We start from the raw sequence: 16866 nt of genomic DNA, 5'->3' as shown, positions 1-16866 counted from the left end.
GTGAAATAAAGTATCATAGAAAATATTAGCAAAATAGAGTATTCTTAACCAGAAACTTAAAAGCTCTCCTTACACTCTGATCTTCACAACTCATTTTAGTTCACGTGCATTCCAGAGATAGCAAACATCTAGACACAGACAAGAGTTGCCAGAGATGCTGGCTGAAGCTCCAACTCCCCCAAGAGTAGTTCACTTGCTAAATCTGCAGAAGTTGGCAGCTATCCTCATCTGTCAAGAAATACACAGAAGAGCATTAGGAGAGCAGACCCCAGATGTAAATGCAATGAGAACAGACATTAGAACCAAGTCCAGGAACTGATCCAAGTCCTGTCTTGATTTTTATTGTTTCTATTTTAGTGTGAATGATAAAGAATGATTTAACAAGTCATCATGAAAGCATGACCAGAAGATTTTAGCTTCTTCCACCAAACCATGGTGGAAGGTTTGAGGCTATGACAGTGAGTAATTTCTTCATCCTGAGGGAGAAATTAACCATTTTATCAGACCTGCATTAAGATTAGCCACAGTGAAGTATAGCACCATAGCACCCCCAGTTACAGCTCATGGGGGGTGGCAATTCAAGGCCAAGATCCTCAAGCCCAAGATTTACGAAGCCAAGATCCAGGAAATAAATTTGGCATAAGTACACAATTGAGAAGAAGGTGTTCTGAGAAGGTGTTTTGTCTAGCCATTAGAGACTAAACAGTTTTACCACAAAAGCTTCTTATTTTTGACTCCAAACCTAATTGCAGAGCAAAATACTTGAACCACAAGACTTGCAAGGTAATTATTTGCAATCATTCTCTATTGCCTCAGTGAACTATACTTGTGCAGAGAATAAGAAACAGACTAGGTGCTACTAAATTGAGCATTCAAGCAGTATGGTACTAAACTGTTACCAGCAAAATAACTGCTACCGTCTCAGTCAGAACAGTTGTAGTTTAGTTTTCCTCTCCTGCTGTCAATGAAGAAAAAGGCTCCAGCACGGGACATGATCTGTATCTTAGAGCCACTAAGATGAATTGACCATCCAAGATGGGTTACTAACAAGGTTCTCTGACAGAGAACTTTTTTTTTTTTTTAAACTTCTGCTTGCATTGTACCTTGAGTGATTTAAATTTACAAGATAGCATGCTGAGAAGAGATTGGCATATCCATGTACTTCATCTGTTAAAGGCAGAGCATCAAAAGCAATGAAGCACAAAGGTTAGCCTTACTTACACATCTGGCTCAGTACCTTCCATCCCATACAAAAATCAGACAGTGCCTTTGCTCCCCTAGAGAAGAGGACAGTATTTCACAGTGATGCACATTACAGAGGACTTCTGGCATTACATATGCAGCAACAGGTGCTTTTTAGCCCTGGGACTCCAGGAGGAGGCTGCTGTGATGAACAACCAAGTCACAGTTCTATTCCTTTATGCAAGCGTAGCAGGTAATAAGACTCCACTTACACTGGGGTTGCCATCAAGAATAAAATGTGAAGTACGAGCTAGCAGTAGTGCTGAGTTGTTACAAGTACCTTACACTTACCTGGCCAGCAACGTTGACACCTGTCTTCACAATGTGTCATTGCTGTCAATACTACCAACATGCAAGTGTAGTTCAGGATTGACACTGACTAAAAATACTACCACAGGAATCCAGCTATGAAGCAAGATGCATTCAGTCCAGAACTCTGCAGACTCTTAGTCTTGAGTACAAACCTCAGTTACCTGGCAGGTCAGCATTATCTTAACAGTCTGGGGTACTACTGAAATTAACTTAAGACAGTATTTTATGCTCTGGCTGGCAGCAGGGTAGCCCACTAAAACTTCCAACTTAGGAGATACTCATTTGACTTCAGGGAAGGAAGAATAATGGAGACTATAATACTTTAACTGCTTTATTTTCTTTTACTTTCCCCCCTCCTTTGCATTTAGGATTTACAGTGATTTCTCAAAGAGCATTCATACCTGTTGAGCTCTGTGAGAGACATACAGGATTGTTTCAGTCATACATACAAAATTACTTATGCTTACAAATTTTTGGCAATCATAGTAACCCGTTTTTTCCTATTGCCATTGCCCCCACTATTGAAAAAGACAGTGTACAATAATTTACATTTGAAGTATTTCAAAGTGCTTGATAGTGATTTTCTAGGAATAATATTTACAAGTGGCATATACACATATGTACAGCTGTTATAGCACAAGTTGTGGCTGGAATATGGCTTTCTATGGAAAGTGCTTTGTATTTGGCCAGTGGTGTTACTGACTGACCAATTCAAGGGTACTGATAAAACAGTAGCCACTAAAAGCTGAATTGTTGTGGACAGGTATTTACAGTTGGTTGTTAAGCTGTATCAAACAGCTATTTACATAAGTGTTCCATACATAGAGAAAGTATCTTCATTCTTCCAAGAATGGAGGAAGTCTTTCAGCCACAAACCTGTTTATCATCCCCATAAGTGTAAAACAAGTAAACTAAAAGTGATTGCTGATCCAGTGCTCAAACCATATCGTCATCTGTGCTTACAACAGATATCTGTAAAAAGATAATGACAAGTTAGCTACAGTTTTACCAATGAAGAATACAAAACAATGCTAGGATCTAGTTCTGCAGGTTAGTGATCATATTCAGTTCTGGTTTACTCCATCCCAGTTATAGGGCAGCAATTGCCTACTACAATTTTAATCCTGATTAAAGTGATGTGTTCTTAGCTGATTGAGCCTAGTAGTTTGGCTCTAGCCAGTAGCGGAGACCTCTCCCAAATTCTAGTCAGATGTAACCTGGCAAGTCTTTGCTGTGTCTGCTCTGAGGACTAGCCTGGAGCTCAGGCACATCAACAAGCTTGCTTACCGCAGGGTAGGTGTGTCCTACTGAACCACTGTGTCTTCCAATATCAATAGTGAGGTCCTCTTCTGTAGTTTTCAGATAGACAGGATTATCAAAATTCATGCTTTTCATGTTCTTGTGCTGCCAGTTACGCCACATGAAGTAGCCAGCCACCACAGCCATCACCAGCAATACTTTAAGGAGAGAAACAGAAATACAGAGCAGTGTCAAGTCAAACACCTGAACAAGAGTGGCTTATCCCATCACAAGAGTCCCCAGTAGTCAGCACATGCTGTACTCACAAATGGGAAGAACAGCCCAAGCTCCTGATGTTCCTCTGGCTGCAGCTACTTCAGACACTGTACCACTGATGTTGAACCCTGTGTGAAGATTTGTAGAGTAGTGAGGTTGCTTACTGACAGATTTTGTCAGTTGGCTTACTAAGACACTAAGCCCAAAAGTTGGGCTAACATTAACATGTCTACAAGAAACTGCTAAGAGGTTTCGTCTTATCTTAGCAGAAAGCTTTTATTACTTGCCTACTTTGAGCACTCCTGGGATTTCACAGAACCCATAGGTTCCATAATGCTATGAGCTAACTCTGTTTATCACTCTTCAGCTGTTGTAGTTCTACTATATACATGAACTGTCCTGTATTCTCTACTTGCATGCAAATGAGAAACTTTCAAGTAAGCTAGTGGGTCAGTTTGCATTTCACCTCTCTAATGTTTAGCAGTCTGAGTTATTGGGACCAGTACCTCCAGGAACTAGTCCAACAGTTGGAGATTTTTCTGTTCTGCTGGTATCTTTAGCCTCAGTGTAAGCCACAGTTGTTCCAGTACCTGAAACTAATTATAGATCAAGAACCCAGTTAATCCTGAAGTTCTGCAATGGCTTAGTTATGACAGCCATGGCAGTGAATGTTTAGCAGATGGCAGAATGGTCATGCAGCTTGTTAGCTTTATCAGAAACACTGACAATAGTTATTTCACGATGTACATGTTCTGCTGAAGGTGTTGATCAAAAAATCCCAAGAACCAGGGTAGACAGTTATTTCAGGTATAAGCTCTACATATGTAAAATCATTAAAACCAAAAGCCACCCCAACCCCTCACTTCAGGTTCTCTGTGTAAGAATTAGTTCCACAGACTTGCTAATCAAGTACTTTATCTATAACAACACTTTAGAGAAGCTACTATCCTCAGACACCAGAGGATCACATCCTCATATTCACTGCTCTGACTGTGGCAGTCAGAGTCAACATGCAATACAGTGAGTGACACCTTGCAGCTCCTAGTTCCACTAGACTGGACAAACAAGCCTGCCAGATAGCCAGTGCTCAGGACAGTAGGAGCAGTATGTTTCTTTCAACATGGAAAGTGATGTACACATCCTTCCCTGGTCAGCAAGATTAGCCTACCAGCTTTTCAACATGGTTATTTATACATTGTGGAGCAGTGTTAGTTTATACCCCTTATTTTATAAGAAAGGGGCTAGGCATGTTTTGTGTGCATGCTTGCTGTCTGCAGAAGCCATTGGGTGATGGTGATGATGCAGAAGCCAAGCATGGACTTTGAACAGCACCTGCAGATTTGAAGAGCCAGCTTAAGGCATGCCAAAAGATCTCCAAGATGAATTACATCAGATTAACTCATGCAAAGCTGTCAGTTTGTACTGTCACGTTTGTTTCTTACAGATTCAGTACCCCTCCTTCTTCCCCACCAACCACCCTAGAAAAAAAAGTTTGTTACTATACCTGCACATCTCAGACCATCTTCCTGCAAGAAGTATCCAGCAGGACATGCACAGGTATACTTTGGAGAGTGTTCGTTTATCTGAGGAGCAGGCAGGCACAGGTAGCTACAGCCTCCATTTGCCATGTTCTCTTCACACCAATTTTTACCTGTTGGCACAAGTCAATTTTAAGCAATTGACAGGAGTGAGCCTTCATGCTCCAGAGGTACAACTTTTTTTTTTTTGCTCAGGAATCACTCTAAAATTGTTTGCCTCTGCAGGTTATGTTTGTGTCAGCTCTGCCCAAACAAAAATGAATTACAACTAAGCCTTCTCTCAAACTGTGAGAGGTAGAAGCTCAAGTAGAGGTGCCTAGGTTGGAAGCAGACAGCAATACAGGGAAAGGATACCATTTACCAGCACCCAGGCAGAGCAGCCTTTATAAAAAAAAATATAGAGTGACAGAACAAACTCATAGCTACCTGAAGGCTGAACAAGTTCGTGGTAAATGATGATGTCCTGTGCGTCATTGAGGTTGTTTACTAGGGTAACCAATTCAGATCCAGTAAATTTGTTGGCACCGTAGACTGCTTCATTCTCTCCATCAATCCAGTACACACGGTCCTAGAAGACAGTCATTATATCCCATTCACTGTGTTACTATTACCACCGTAACTGCTAGCCACACACTAGCAAGAAGAGGAGCTCTGACAAGTACTACAGCAAGTCATTCTTACCTCAAATATTGTTAGAGCAAGAGGATGAGGAAGGAACATATGAGACTTTAGTACAAGTCTACGATCCTGGCCATTCAGGTCTATACTTGACAACATATGTAGTTTAGAATCAAGCCAGTACAGTCTGCTTTTTACCAGATCTAGGAGGAAAAAAAAAAAAGACACATTCACTGTCTACACAGACAGGATATCCAAAGTCCCCTGCAAAGGCTGAAACAACTGCAAGTACAAGAATAGTTGCTGTTTTGCCAGTTTCTTAATGTATAGGTATACACATTAGACTGCTGTAGTGCTGTTTAAGTGACCTGTACCTTGACTAGAATACAGAACAGTACAAGGAAGGCTACTGTTTCAGCATCTGAAGGGTGCTGTGCCTGTTGCAGTGTCTCCAGGCATGTAGGAGCTTCCCAATCTCAAAAGCTGAAAATAGTTCCCTGAAGGATGACCTTGGCTTTTGTAGCAAACAGACTTCTAAAGCTCCAGAATACCTCTGGCACAGTGACAAGTTCAACATACCTAGAGCAATTCCATTAGGCCATTGGATTTCTGTTGTCACAAGCTGCTGTCTGTCAAATCCATTCATTCCTGCTTTTTCAATTTTTGCTGGCTCACCCCAGTCTGACCAGTACATAAAGCTGTGAAGCAGAATTTATGTTGTATAATACACTGCAGTATGTAGTATTACTCTTAATTATGACCATTTGCTAACAAGTAGTTAGACAGAGACTGCCTAAGTCAGTTATTAGAACAGAGTACCAGTAGGTCTGTTCTCTAAAGAACCAGAACAAAGACTTACCCAGAAAGAGGATCTACAGCAATAGAAGCTGGCTCTCTCAGCTCAGAGAGAAACAAAACTTTTCTTTTTCTGCCATCTAGACTAGCCACTGAAATGGTCTTTGCAGATGAGTCCGTCCAGTAGATGTTCTTATAAACCCAGTCAACAGCAATTCCTGCAGGGCTGTGTATGTTGTCCAGGATTCTGATGTGTGTTCCAACTTTATCACGGGTATCAATGGAAGCACTGGAAGACAAAAGTTACTTGCTTTCACCCCTTCCTCCAGACACTATTTGACACACCTCAAATACTGCATATAGCTCTTGGGCAGGCTATTTACAGAGATGTACTTGTAACTTTCCATAAAGTACCTTTGGTTCAGTTGTAGCAGCAGTTACAAAGTGCAATAAGCACACAACACAGTAGTTACATGCACTTGTCCTAAAGACTTGAGTGCAGATGATACATCAGGAATCTAATTCTCTACAAGAGCATCCTGAGCAAAATGCAGGATGATTAGGGAAGCATTCTAATTCTAGATTTAGGGGCTGAGTCCACTTACCTGAAGATCGCTTTTTGGCTAAAGTCAGCCCAATAAAGCTTTTGCTCAGCAATATCAGCATCTAGAGCTACAGTGTTTCTTAGCTGCTCTACTAGCTGAATGTACTCTTTCCTCTCAAGACCGATCTTCCTGATATCCCGGCGGTTGGTGAAAATTAGACATGGCTCTTTTCCTGTGAAAGAGTTAAAAGATTTATCTATATCTCTAGACATATAGCTTCAGACTGTTCTTTTACAAAAAGATTTAAATGTCACCATATTTAGTATTTTCCATTCCACACTTGCTAATAGATGTGGACAGATATCTTAACTGTACCCTACCTCATCCTTTTCTCCCTCCACAACTTCATGGGGAGGGTCTTCCTGCCCAGGGAGCAGATGGAAACAGTTTGTCAGGTAGGTATGGTAGCCTTAAATGCTGTGTCAGACCATGAGATGTTAAGGGTGTCCAGGTCTGTACAATTTATATTGGGATCAGCAGAACTATTGACATAACCACAGTGGCATAAAATACATGTCACCTGGTACCTCATCTTAAAATGGCTTTCAGGCTTAGGGATACAGAAATCTTATACTTACCCACAGCTTTGCACACTCCTGTAGCAAGATCCATCTGATAGCCACGGCTACATTCACATTTATAGCCACCTTTCAGGTTGATACAGATTTGACTACAGATACCAGGGTTTTGGCATTCATCAATATCTGTGAAGACAATAATTTCATTTGTTCTCATCCCCAGTAACATTGGTAGGTTCCATATTACCCACAAGATACTTGCCTCCGCAGGTTCTCTTGTCTACAAGCTCAAACCCAGCTGGACAGTCACATTCATAGCCAATAATGAAATCTCTGCAGATGTGGGAGCATCCACCGTTGTTCACCAAACATTCATTTATGTCTAGAAGAGAAGTGGCCAATTCTTAGATGGCATACATATGTAGTCTTGAAGTCTCAGTCATGGAGTGCTTTAGCAGATATCCTGAGAAAATGGATGGGTATCTGCCACATCTGCTAAACCACACAGGTGCTTCAAGTCATTTGCAAGGCTATCTACTCAAGACAGTATTTGCTCAGCTATCAACATTTTGCTTGCATTACAAGTGGTCTAGAAGCCTCAGTCTTGGTCTGCTGCTACCATTTCAGAGTTTAGTGGCCTCAGGTACCTTCTGGTTATGGAAGAGTCATCCCTTGAATCAGTATGGCTAGGATAGAGATAGCCTATTAACTGGGTTGCTCGCTACTAAGGAAATGCAGATGGGCATTCCAGTCCAACATCTGACAGCTCAGAAGGTGTAGCCAGACATGTCTAGTGGTCAGCACTGTGTAATGAGCTTGTCCACTTACTGCATTCCTTCAGGGGCTCATCACTCCAGTCCTTGCAGTCTCTTTGCTGGTTACACACTTTATTGATATCTATGCATTCTCCACTTCTGCACTTGAATTTGCCAGGTCCAGAGCACTGAATAACTGATAATGAAGACAATGAGGAAAACTACTGGCTTCAGAAATTCCATGAAGTCTTTATTCTTGTTTAGGTCCAACTTACCATTGTTACAGTTTGCTTCATCAGTGCCATCCAGACAGTCTCTCACACCATTGCACTGCCTACTCCCATGGACACAGTTCCCATCTTCACATCTGAACTGGTCTGGCCTGCAGGTCCGAGAAGCTAAGGACATAACCATTACAGAGTTAGACTCCCAAACCCCGCTGGAGAACAAAGGCCAAGGAACACCTCCTAAAGAAGAGCAACCAAACTAACTTACGGCAGTTAATTTCATCACTTCCATCCTTGCAATCAGGATCTCCGTCACATCGCCACTTCTTGTGGATACATTCACCTGAGCCGCACTGCACCTCACTCGCAGAACACTTCACTGGAGGTGCAGGCTGGCGGCCACACTGCTCCAAAGATTCATCCGAGTGGTCAGAGCAGTCAGCATCATCATCACAGACCCAGCTGATAGGGATGCAGGTAGAACTCTTGCACTGGAACTCATGAACACCACAGGTAGGAGGTGCACACTCCAGCTCATCACTACCATCACTGCAGTCATCTTGACCATTGCAGACAAAGCTTTTGGAAATACATTGCCCACTACTGCATGTGAACTCTGCTGCACTACAAGTCACATTGCCTGGAGTAACAGGAGTGAAAAATATTAGCAGATTATCACAAAAGACAACTTTTGAATGAAGGTGTTTTGCTTTGCAGGCTCTTTGCTCCATCAGCAGTGATCTGACAGTAGGTCAACATCATGTTGATTGCTCTAGAAGAACCCAACTGACCACCTGCAGGACGCTTTTGATACATACAGATTATCTTCCTTGTTTTAAGTGCCTGAGTGAGAGGGAGTGCCTCAGTGAAAATAATCTTCTGAAGCAGACAGGCTGTTCTGCTTCAGAGTGCTAGCCTTTGGGAAAACAGGCTCAGACCCTGTGAACCAGAGACAGAAGGTAAGAGAATTGCTAACTCTGGAGTACAGTCTAAGGTTTAGGTAGCCAGATGGTCAGCATGCACTGTAGTTTGAAATTGAAGTGTTTTGTGCTGGTCCCCAGGACAGCAGTGGCCCATTTACCTGGGCCACTGGGGATAAACAGAACAAGATCTTGCACCAGTTAATCCTGTGGCATTAAGCACATCCACACAACTTATGCCAGTACAAATTATGCTGGTTTATTAGCAGTGTAGCTAGCAGCTCAGTATGCCTAGGCTGATAGTTTTATCAGCTTCATTAGAAATGAAGTCTGTGAATCTGTCAGATTAAAGCACTTGCTTGCTGAGTAAGGCAGCTACCCCACAGATGCAGAGCACACATCCAGAGATCTGAATCTCATTAGTCCATCCAGGCACAAGGTAGCTCTGGTAGAAGCCAACCCTGTGGCTTTGCTTACAGTAATTTTGTCTTGGGACACCTCAGGCAAGTCATATGTATCAAGTTCATTAGAATAAGCCAGAAACATTGCACTCTAATGCTGACTGCTGCAGTTTCACTTGTGCACTGGCCTGAAGTTGCCCCTCAACACTTGAAACCTAGCTTCCCTAGTCTGCATTTCCAGACAAGTGTGCAAAATACTGTAGGTCAGGGCTATGAAGCGCATCAGCTTCCCCCTTGGCCACAAGTCCCTGCTACACCTAAGAATGCTTACACTAACAATCCTAGCCAAAACCAGGACAAGGAGACAGATTATTAGTATAGGAGACGAATTATTAGTATAAGCAGCAACTAGAGTTACCTGTTGAGAAATACTGTGGAGAACAAGTTCTGATGGTTTGCTTGACATATAACTATGCCTATGGCTATTGCCAAAACTAGCCAGAGAGCAAGACAGACATTGAATAGTTTATACTACTGTACATCTTGACGTAACAGGGTTATGGAGTGTTAGAACTAGTCTGTTTTGTTAAACAGGCTGCAATACAAATACAGGTTTACAGAAATATTGGTATGAGAAATTTATCTTCCCAGGTCCAGCTAGCTCCTTTCCAGACAACTCAATTTCAAATAGAGTTATGCAGCCACCATTTTGTCCCTTACCACAATTCTCTTCATCTTCTCCACTGTCACAGTCTTTTTCACCATCACATTTCCAGGACACTGGGATACACTGGGTTGACTGAGGACCACAGCTGATTTCATTTACCCGGCATGTTCTCATATCTATTGGAAAGAGTTCAAGTTCAATTTAAGAGTTCTGAAATTTAAGAGCTACTGATCTTGGGTTTTAGCAGTTGTCCTGAAAGTTGAGTCTGAAAGGCTTCAGCTCTGGACACAGCTGCAGTTAGAGGCCAGTATCCATCTAAATTAATGGCTCTATCATGGAAGTAGTTACACTAGTTAGTAGTATTTGGTAAATCTGTTAGGAACTGGAAGCATCTTCTAAGAGTATCTTTGTAGTGGTAGCTTTGTGATTGCACACCAATTACACTGTAGAAGCTTGAGCTATAATACATAATAGCAGGTAGGAATAATACTAAAGTGCAGTTGAACTTGGGGCTGAAATACAGTGACTGCTCCTCAGTGTAGATCCCACTAATACAGAGAAATGAAGCTTTGCAGATCCCATAGATCTATATCCCTTTAACTACTACAGTTAGTACTCGCTAACTGCAAGACCTCATAGTCAGGGATCAGTCTTTTTGCTTCCCTCCTCCCAGCACAAAGTCATTCACTCAGTTTCTACACTAGCTTTGGTTATCTTGCAGTGTAGTTGTCTTGGAGGACAGTGATCACTCTGAACAAGACACAGCCTGCAGTGTTGTGCTTAGTGACAGTAAAGGTAAGAAATCTTACACTCGCCAACTGTTACCAAGTAGAAGTGCAGATTCCCCACACAATTCTGTAACCTTTTAATACATATGTCTTGACAAGACTCTGATGTGGCCAAAGCCAAGCTAGCAGTTACAAAGGTACATGTCCAAGACAGGTGAAATCTTTTTAGGATGAGAGCCAGGCTGCAAGCAGGCAAGAAGTCAAGATACTACAACCTGCAGGCTTGCCTGCACTGACATGCAAAGCTCACTTACGACACAGCTCAGCACTCTCGTCAGACCCATCTTCACAGTCCGGATCCCCATCACACTGCCATCTGTTTGGCACACACTGACCACTGTTGCACACAAAGTCAGATTCAGCACACGTCTTCTTCACTGCAAGAGACAGGACAGACACTGGTTTAAATACCAGAGGTTAGCTGTTCTGTTGCAGCTACAGATTTGCTGCCTTGCCCTAGTGAAGTGATACAACATCCTTAGTTTTTGGATGTCTGGTGTCTTCTTCCACAAGTCTAACACTTCCTAGAGAGCTACCCAGCACAGAAACATTTATCTTCCTGTAATCAGGCACTGAATGACTGCTAGTGCAAAGGGAGACTATGCAGCTAGAAGAGCTGCTACTTCAATCACATCTGAGTTAAAGGACTATTAATAATAATAGTTATACTCATATTTTGAACTTCATGCTTATTACCACAGCATTGGATTTGCAGTGTCATTACATAAGTGTAGTATATGTAACCCAACAACAAGAGTTTAGGTCTGCTTGAGCAGACTGACAATTCAGCTACACCGGTGCTGGATATGGATTCTGCTTTGCATTGTCTCTAAGTATTTAGAGTCATCCATCTTGGCCTCCATGTCTGCATAAAACACAAGTTGGCAGACAGAGCTAGAATTAGTGTTTATAGGAGATGCAACAGAATCACTTTCACACATAAAAGAGGACATTTAACCATGGAATAGCTAACAGCTGCATAATAATAGCAATCAGTTTCTACTATGTTTTCATGCAACAAACAAGAAGAGGCTTGCGTTCAGCTCTAGGCAATTACCACACCAGCAAACAATTTTTTTCATTAGTTTTTCTCTTATTTACCAGATCCAGGAAACTTTCAGAAACCTAAGAAAAACTCAACTGTATCAGCTTGATACAGGATATCTAGGTAGTCCCCTAGAATTTCTAGGGAATTTGTCCTCTATTGTGTATTCCAAATGCAAAAAGTGATGGACAGTGTAAGCATCTCTCCAGCTATCTACTTTCCACCATTAACCCCCTTCTGCCAACTAGGGAGTATAGCTACAGAGGGATTACTTCTTTTGGCTGAATACTCACCACAAGCACTCTCATCACTGCCATCTGAGCAGTCTTCATCACCATCACATTTCCATAGTAAAGGAATACAGCGTCCATTACTACACGGGAACTGGGATTCTTCACATTTTGCTCTAGCACCTTCAATGAAAAAAAGAATCTGAGTCTCAGTCCTGTTCAGCAGTATTTTCCTTCACTTTCACCCACTGCTGATCAAGGAGATATCCAGCTTAATGGACAGCATATCATCAGCACAAAACTATATCTGAGCTCTGAATCTTTTGGTTGTAGTTACCTTATTCAACCATGACAGCAGAACCAGAAGCTTTCCATCACAGTACAAGTGCCAAGATTAAGCAGTATGACAGTATACTCGTCAGACAGTAGTAAACCAGCCTCAGTGTTCCTATTACTGAGCTTTTCTTTTTAAGGTAGGGTCTAGTTTGCAAGGGAAAAGGATGCTTGTACACAGGTTCCTGCTGTCAACAACCTGACATTGCATTCTAAAAAATCCTTAGACTTTTGGCAAACAGTTTAAACTTGACTAATGTTGACCTGAATTCAGTATTCCCCTGCTCATACATTACAATCCTAAGATATCTCTAAAGATAGCTGTTCTATTTATTTTTTTAATATACACCATTTTTTCATGATAAGTTACTTCAGCAGTAGTAGTCCTGAAGCTTGGAAAGTTATAACAATGGACAAAGTTAGTTGCTACCATCTGGTTGTCCCCACAAATGAGGGCAGAGATATTCCTTAGTATACCCAAAAGGAAGTGTGATGACATATCTAGATCTTGCTCATTAAAGGTAGGTCAAGTGTAATATACTAAGAGAGCAAGATAAATTATCACTTCCTTCTGGAATCAAGTCTGTTATCTCCAGACTGGTAAGTCTTAGCTCTTAGTACACTCAAGTTAGGTACTACATTGTGCATGATGCTTAAAGTGCCTTTTTCCAGAATACCTTCAGTTCTGAAACTGTATGGCCCTGTCCCTCAAGGGAATGTTATTTGTCTTGAAGTCCTGCTATAACCGCTGCTAAAAGCAGCGGCCTGCTTCTTCAGCAGCTACGGCAGAGCTGTTCTATATAATGCTTACAGGCATGTGTATGATTTTATGAATTAGTTTTGGCTGCACATGCCCATGGCATGATGCAGAACTCCTGCTACTTCTTGATTTATTGCATCATTTAATGGAGGTACTTTGTGTTGGCATTCCAAGGGTCTGGAAGGGCATCTAATTTTAGAGAAACATTACTTGTTATTTTATATCTTCTGTGTATGACATGCAAAATGCAACAGTTTCCAAGAGGAAGATATTCAGCCTTCTGAAACTGATGCATTTCACATTACCCCATACCTGAGAGCTAGTAATGTAATGGCAAACCCTGGACAGACTATAAGCAAGGAAAACAAGGACAGTTTTACCTGCTGAGTGTCTTATGTAAATTCGCACTTGAAATAAAGTATTTGAAACAGCAGGTTATTGAGCTGTGCTGATGTTTCAGCAGTCTTACTGGTCAAGTAAAACACTAACTCACTTGTCAGAGTCAAGCAGTAACAACTCGTTTCCTGTGAATTGTTTAAAAGTTGCCAAAGCAATTGAACATCAGCACATATGCTCTCTACTTCCATGCCTCCTCTACTTTTCAGAGGGAGTGTTATATCAGCAAGCACTTCCCAATAGAATGGCTTTGCAAAGCTACCACTACTTGGTCAGGAGTGGTCAAAAAAGCAGCTTGCCTAGCAGTGCCAGAAGGCAGGCCTCAGGCAGAATACATGGTACAGAAGCCACAAGTACCAGCTTGCTCTTAGCCTAGCATCACCCTGTTATCTAGTAACTTCTAGCAGAAATAGACTTCTGCTTGCAAAGCTCGATCACATTATTGCAATTATTACTGTACAACTAACTAAAACATTAAATGACTGCTGCTAGTTTTGAGATATTCTCATCCAGGCTTTCAGAGTGGGAACAGACAACCTTTCCCAAAATAGCATGCTAGAGATATTAGACTAAGCCTGCCACTCAGGAGATCTCAAAATAACTCCCACAGTCTACAGTTACTCTATTTCAAGCTAGAATAACTCAGAAAAGGCTTGCAAAGATTACACATTACATTCTGACTTACAAATGCATTTGGTCAAAGTGATGTTACAACAGGGAAGCTACAAACCAGGCTAAACGAAACAGGAACTTGGAATTACAATTATAACTTCACAATTGTGAGCCATTCCAAGAAGGTGTCATCTCTTCTGCAGTTGATACCAAATGAAGTGTCAAAGCAACTACTTCTATTAGCCCATGAACAAGTAAAGAACTGACAGCACCTAACACCCACCCAGGCGCATGAAGGTAAAGGTCATCATCTGTTGATGCTCCTGAAGACGGCTGTCAAACTCTAAAGGTTACATGGAGTGAGCTCCAGTTAAGGTGAAGGCTAGCTCCAGTCCTAACTAACTATGTCCGTAACTAACTATGGTCCCTCCTTACAGTAAGCACAGTTCTGCAATACCAGGTAAATGCTACCCATCTGATCCACTGCTTTTTGATACTGCCAGTTGCAGTCACTAGACATTTAATTTTTAGATCAGTATCAGTTCACTACTAATTCAAAAGCTTCTCTGCATGTGCTAGTCAAGCACCTTCACACCTTCTCTTCTTAGACGTAAGTCTTGGGCAAAAGATGTTGAGGACCTGTAGCTGCACAGCCTCTGATTGCTAACAAGAATTACTCCACTGTTCCCCAGGTTATCCACTCACTAGAAATTGGCTTATAAGCAATGATGTGTGCAGGGTGAAGAAGCAGTTACAATCACTACGTAAGTTAACCTGACAATTGCTTTACCTTCTTAACTCTGCAGTCACTGTTTGTCTCAGGCCCTTAAGCAAGTCATCAGATTACTTGTCTAGGCAGCCTCAGACATGTGACACTTGTGTGCTGTCATCTGACACCAAGTCCCAGAAAAGCTTGCAGTAGTGATTGGGAAACCCTCATACAGGAACTAATGAAGTAGACTGCCTCTAGACCCTGGCAATTACAACTATTAGTATAAGAGCTGGTGGGCCACTGTCTCACATTGAAGGATGAACTGGACCAACTTGGAAGACTAAAGCTGCCCCCATTTTATATTCGAGTATGATTTCTAACTACAGTGAACCAGCAGCTTCAGCATCAGCCAGTTTCAGCCTTCATTTTACAGCTGTTTAAACAAGGGGGTCCATATCTGTTGTAGACTAGGCAAGGAGCAGTCTACATGATTAGAAACTGAAGGGTGATTTCTCCTTTTCCTTCTTCAGTGAGGACCCGATGCAATCTTCTCCTTGCTGGATTCTACCCTGCAAGCCCAGTGTAGGAACACAGCGCACTGTCGGGACTACAGGGTAGAATTGAGCATACTTAATTCTATATTCAATACTACAGGGTAGAATTAAGCCAATACAACCAAGATAAAGCACTTAAGTATACTTTTGGGTGCTAGTCAGGAGATTAACAGCACACTGTTAATCCCAAACCCTCAACTCAAACAAGATACAACGCAGGCACTAATTGCCCACCTCCCAGCTAGACCGGGAGTCTGGACCTCAGTTTCTAGAGGGAAAAAAGGAGCCGGCCAGTTGATTACTACCAAGAGGGAAATATTTTTAGTTGACCATGCATTTTGCTTAACGCACAAGTTACACCGCCTTCGGGACAGTTGCGACTATGCTGGAGACGACCACGACCAAGGGCTACTAGGTTTGCAAGAAGGGCTTCGGCGCTGGCAAGACTCAACCTTGCCACCAGGTGGAGATCCTAAGGGATCGTACGGTGGTTGCAACTAGCCCTGAACTAAAGCCATGCCAATGCTGCTGGATGCCACAAAGCCAAAGTTGCTTGCAGAGTACTTTGACAACACCTCCAACACCGCCGGCTTTCCGGGGGGTCCTCTCCCTCCCCAGTCACCCTGACAGCTCCGGGCCGGCGTACCCTCCCTCACCCAGAGGCATCGCGCTGGAATCCCCCCCCCACCCGCGGCAGCAAGCCCCCGGGGGGCTCCCCCGGGAAAGTTGCTCGGGGCGGGGCGGGCAGGGCCGGCCGCGGGATCGGGCCCACCCGCGCCATCCCCGCGCGGCCCCGGGGGAGCGGTGGCACCCCCCCCCCGGCGGATGGGGGCGGCGGGGCAGACCCCAGCAGCTCCCCCCTCATCTCTATCGCCCCCTTCCCCCCGAATCCCCTCGAGCACAGCCCATGAGCAGAACAAAAAATAATAATAAAGAAGCGGGTGCAGGGGAAAGGGGCATCGCGGGGGCTGGGAGCAGCCCGGGGGTGCGCGCCCCAGCCCTCCCTCCCCCCCCCAAAAAAAAAAAAAAAAAAAAAAAAAAAAAAACAAACAAACAAACCCCAGGCCCCTCACTCACCGTCGGCAGCAGAGCACAGGCAGGCGAGGGCGAGCAGCAGGCAGAGCGCCCCGCAGCGCGGCAGCGCCCGCCGCCGCCCCGCACCGTCAGCGGAGCCACCGGGGCCGCCGCCGCCGCCGCCTCCTCCGGCACGGCCGCCACCGGGCGCCGCGGCGTTCCGCTCCTCGCGCTGCCGGCCCGACCGCATCGCCGCGCCGCGCCGGGGGGACAGGACGGGGGGAGAGGGCGGGAGGAGAGGCGGGGAGG

At 43.4% G+C, this 16866-nt stretch overlaps 1 protein-coding gene across 2 annotated transcripts; it reads right to left on the bottom strand.

Annotated features, from left to right (window-relative positions):
* Positions 1–1871: 1871 nt before the first annotated feature.
* Positions 1872–16814, bottom strand: VLDLR (very low density lipoprotein receptor). 2 transcript variants are annotated; one of them, XM_084503711.1, is made up of 19 exons: positions 16621–16814; positions 12240–12359; positions 11156–11278; positions 10167–10289; positions 8394–8765; positions 8174–8296; positions 7972–8094; positions 7406–7525; positions 7204–7329; positions 6626–6797; positions 6085–6309; positions 5805–5923; positions 5289–5428; positions 5034–5175; positions 4574–4720; positions 3576–3665; positions 3120–3197; positions 2842–3011; positions 1872–2526 (listed from the first exon to the last, which is right to left on the bottom strand). In XM_084503711.1, exons 1-19 carry the CDS (start codon positions 16805–16807, stop codon positions 2491–2493), a joined length of 2736 nt encoding a protein of 911 aa, XP_084359837.1. In that variant the 5' UTR covers positions 16808–16814; the 3' UTR covers positions 1872–2490. The 2 variants fall into 2 exon arrangements, with proteins under 2 accessions (XP_084359837.1, XP_084359838.1); XM_084503712.1 differs by lacking the exon at positions 3576–3665.
* Between the last annotated feature and the right edge of the window lie 52 nt (positions 16815–16866).

The sequence above is a fragment of the Aythya ferina genome (assembly GCF_964211825.1).
Source record: "Aythya ferina genome assembly, chromosome: Z".
Classification (NCBI taxonomy): domain Eukaryota; kingdom Metazoa; phylum Chordata; class Aves; order Anseriformes; family Anatidae; genus Aythya; species Aythya ferina.
The sequence above is the reverse complement of the archived record's forward strand: the minus strand, read 5'-3'. Positions and strand labels throughout refer to the sequence as shown.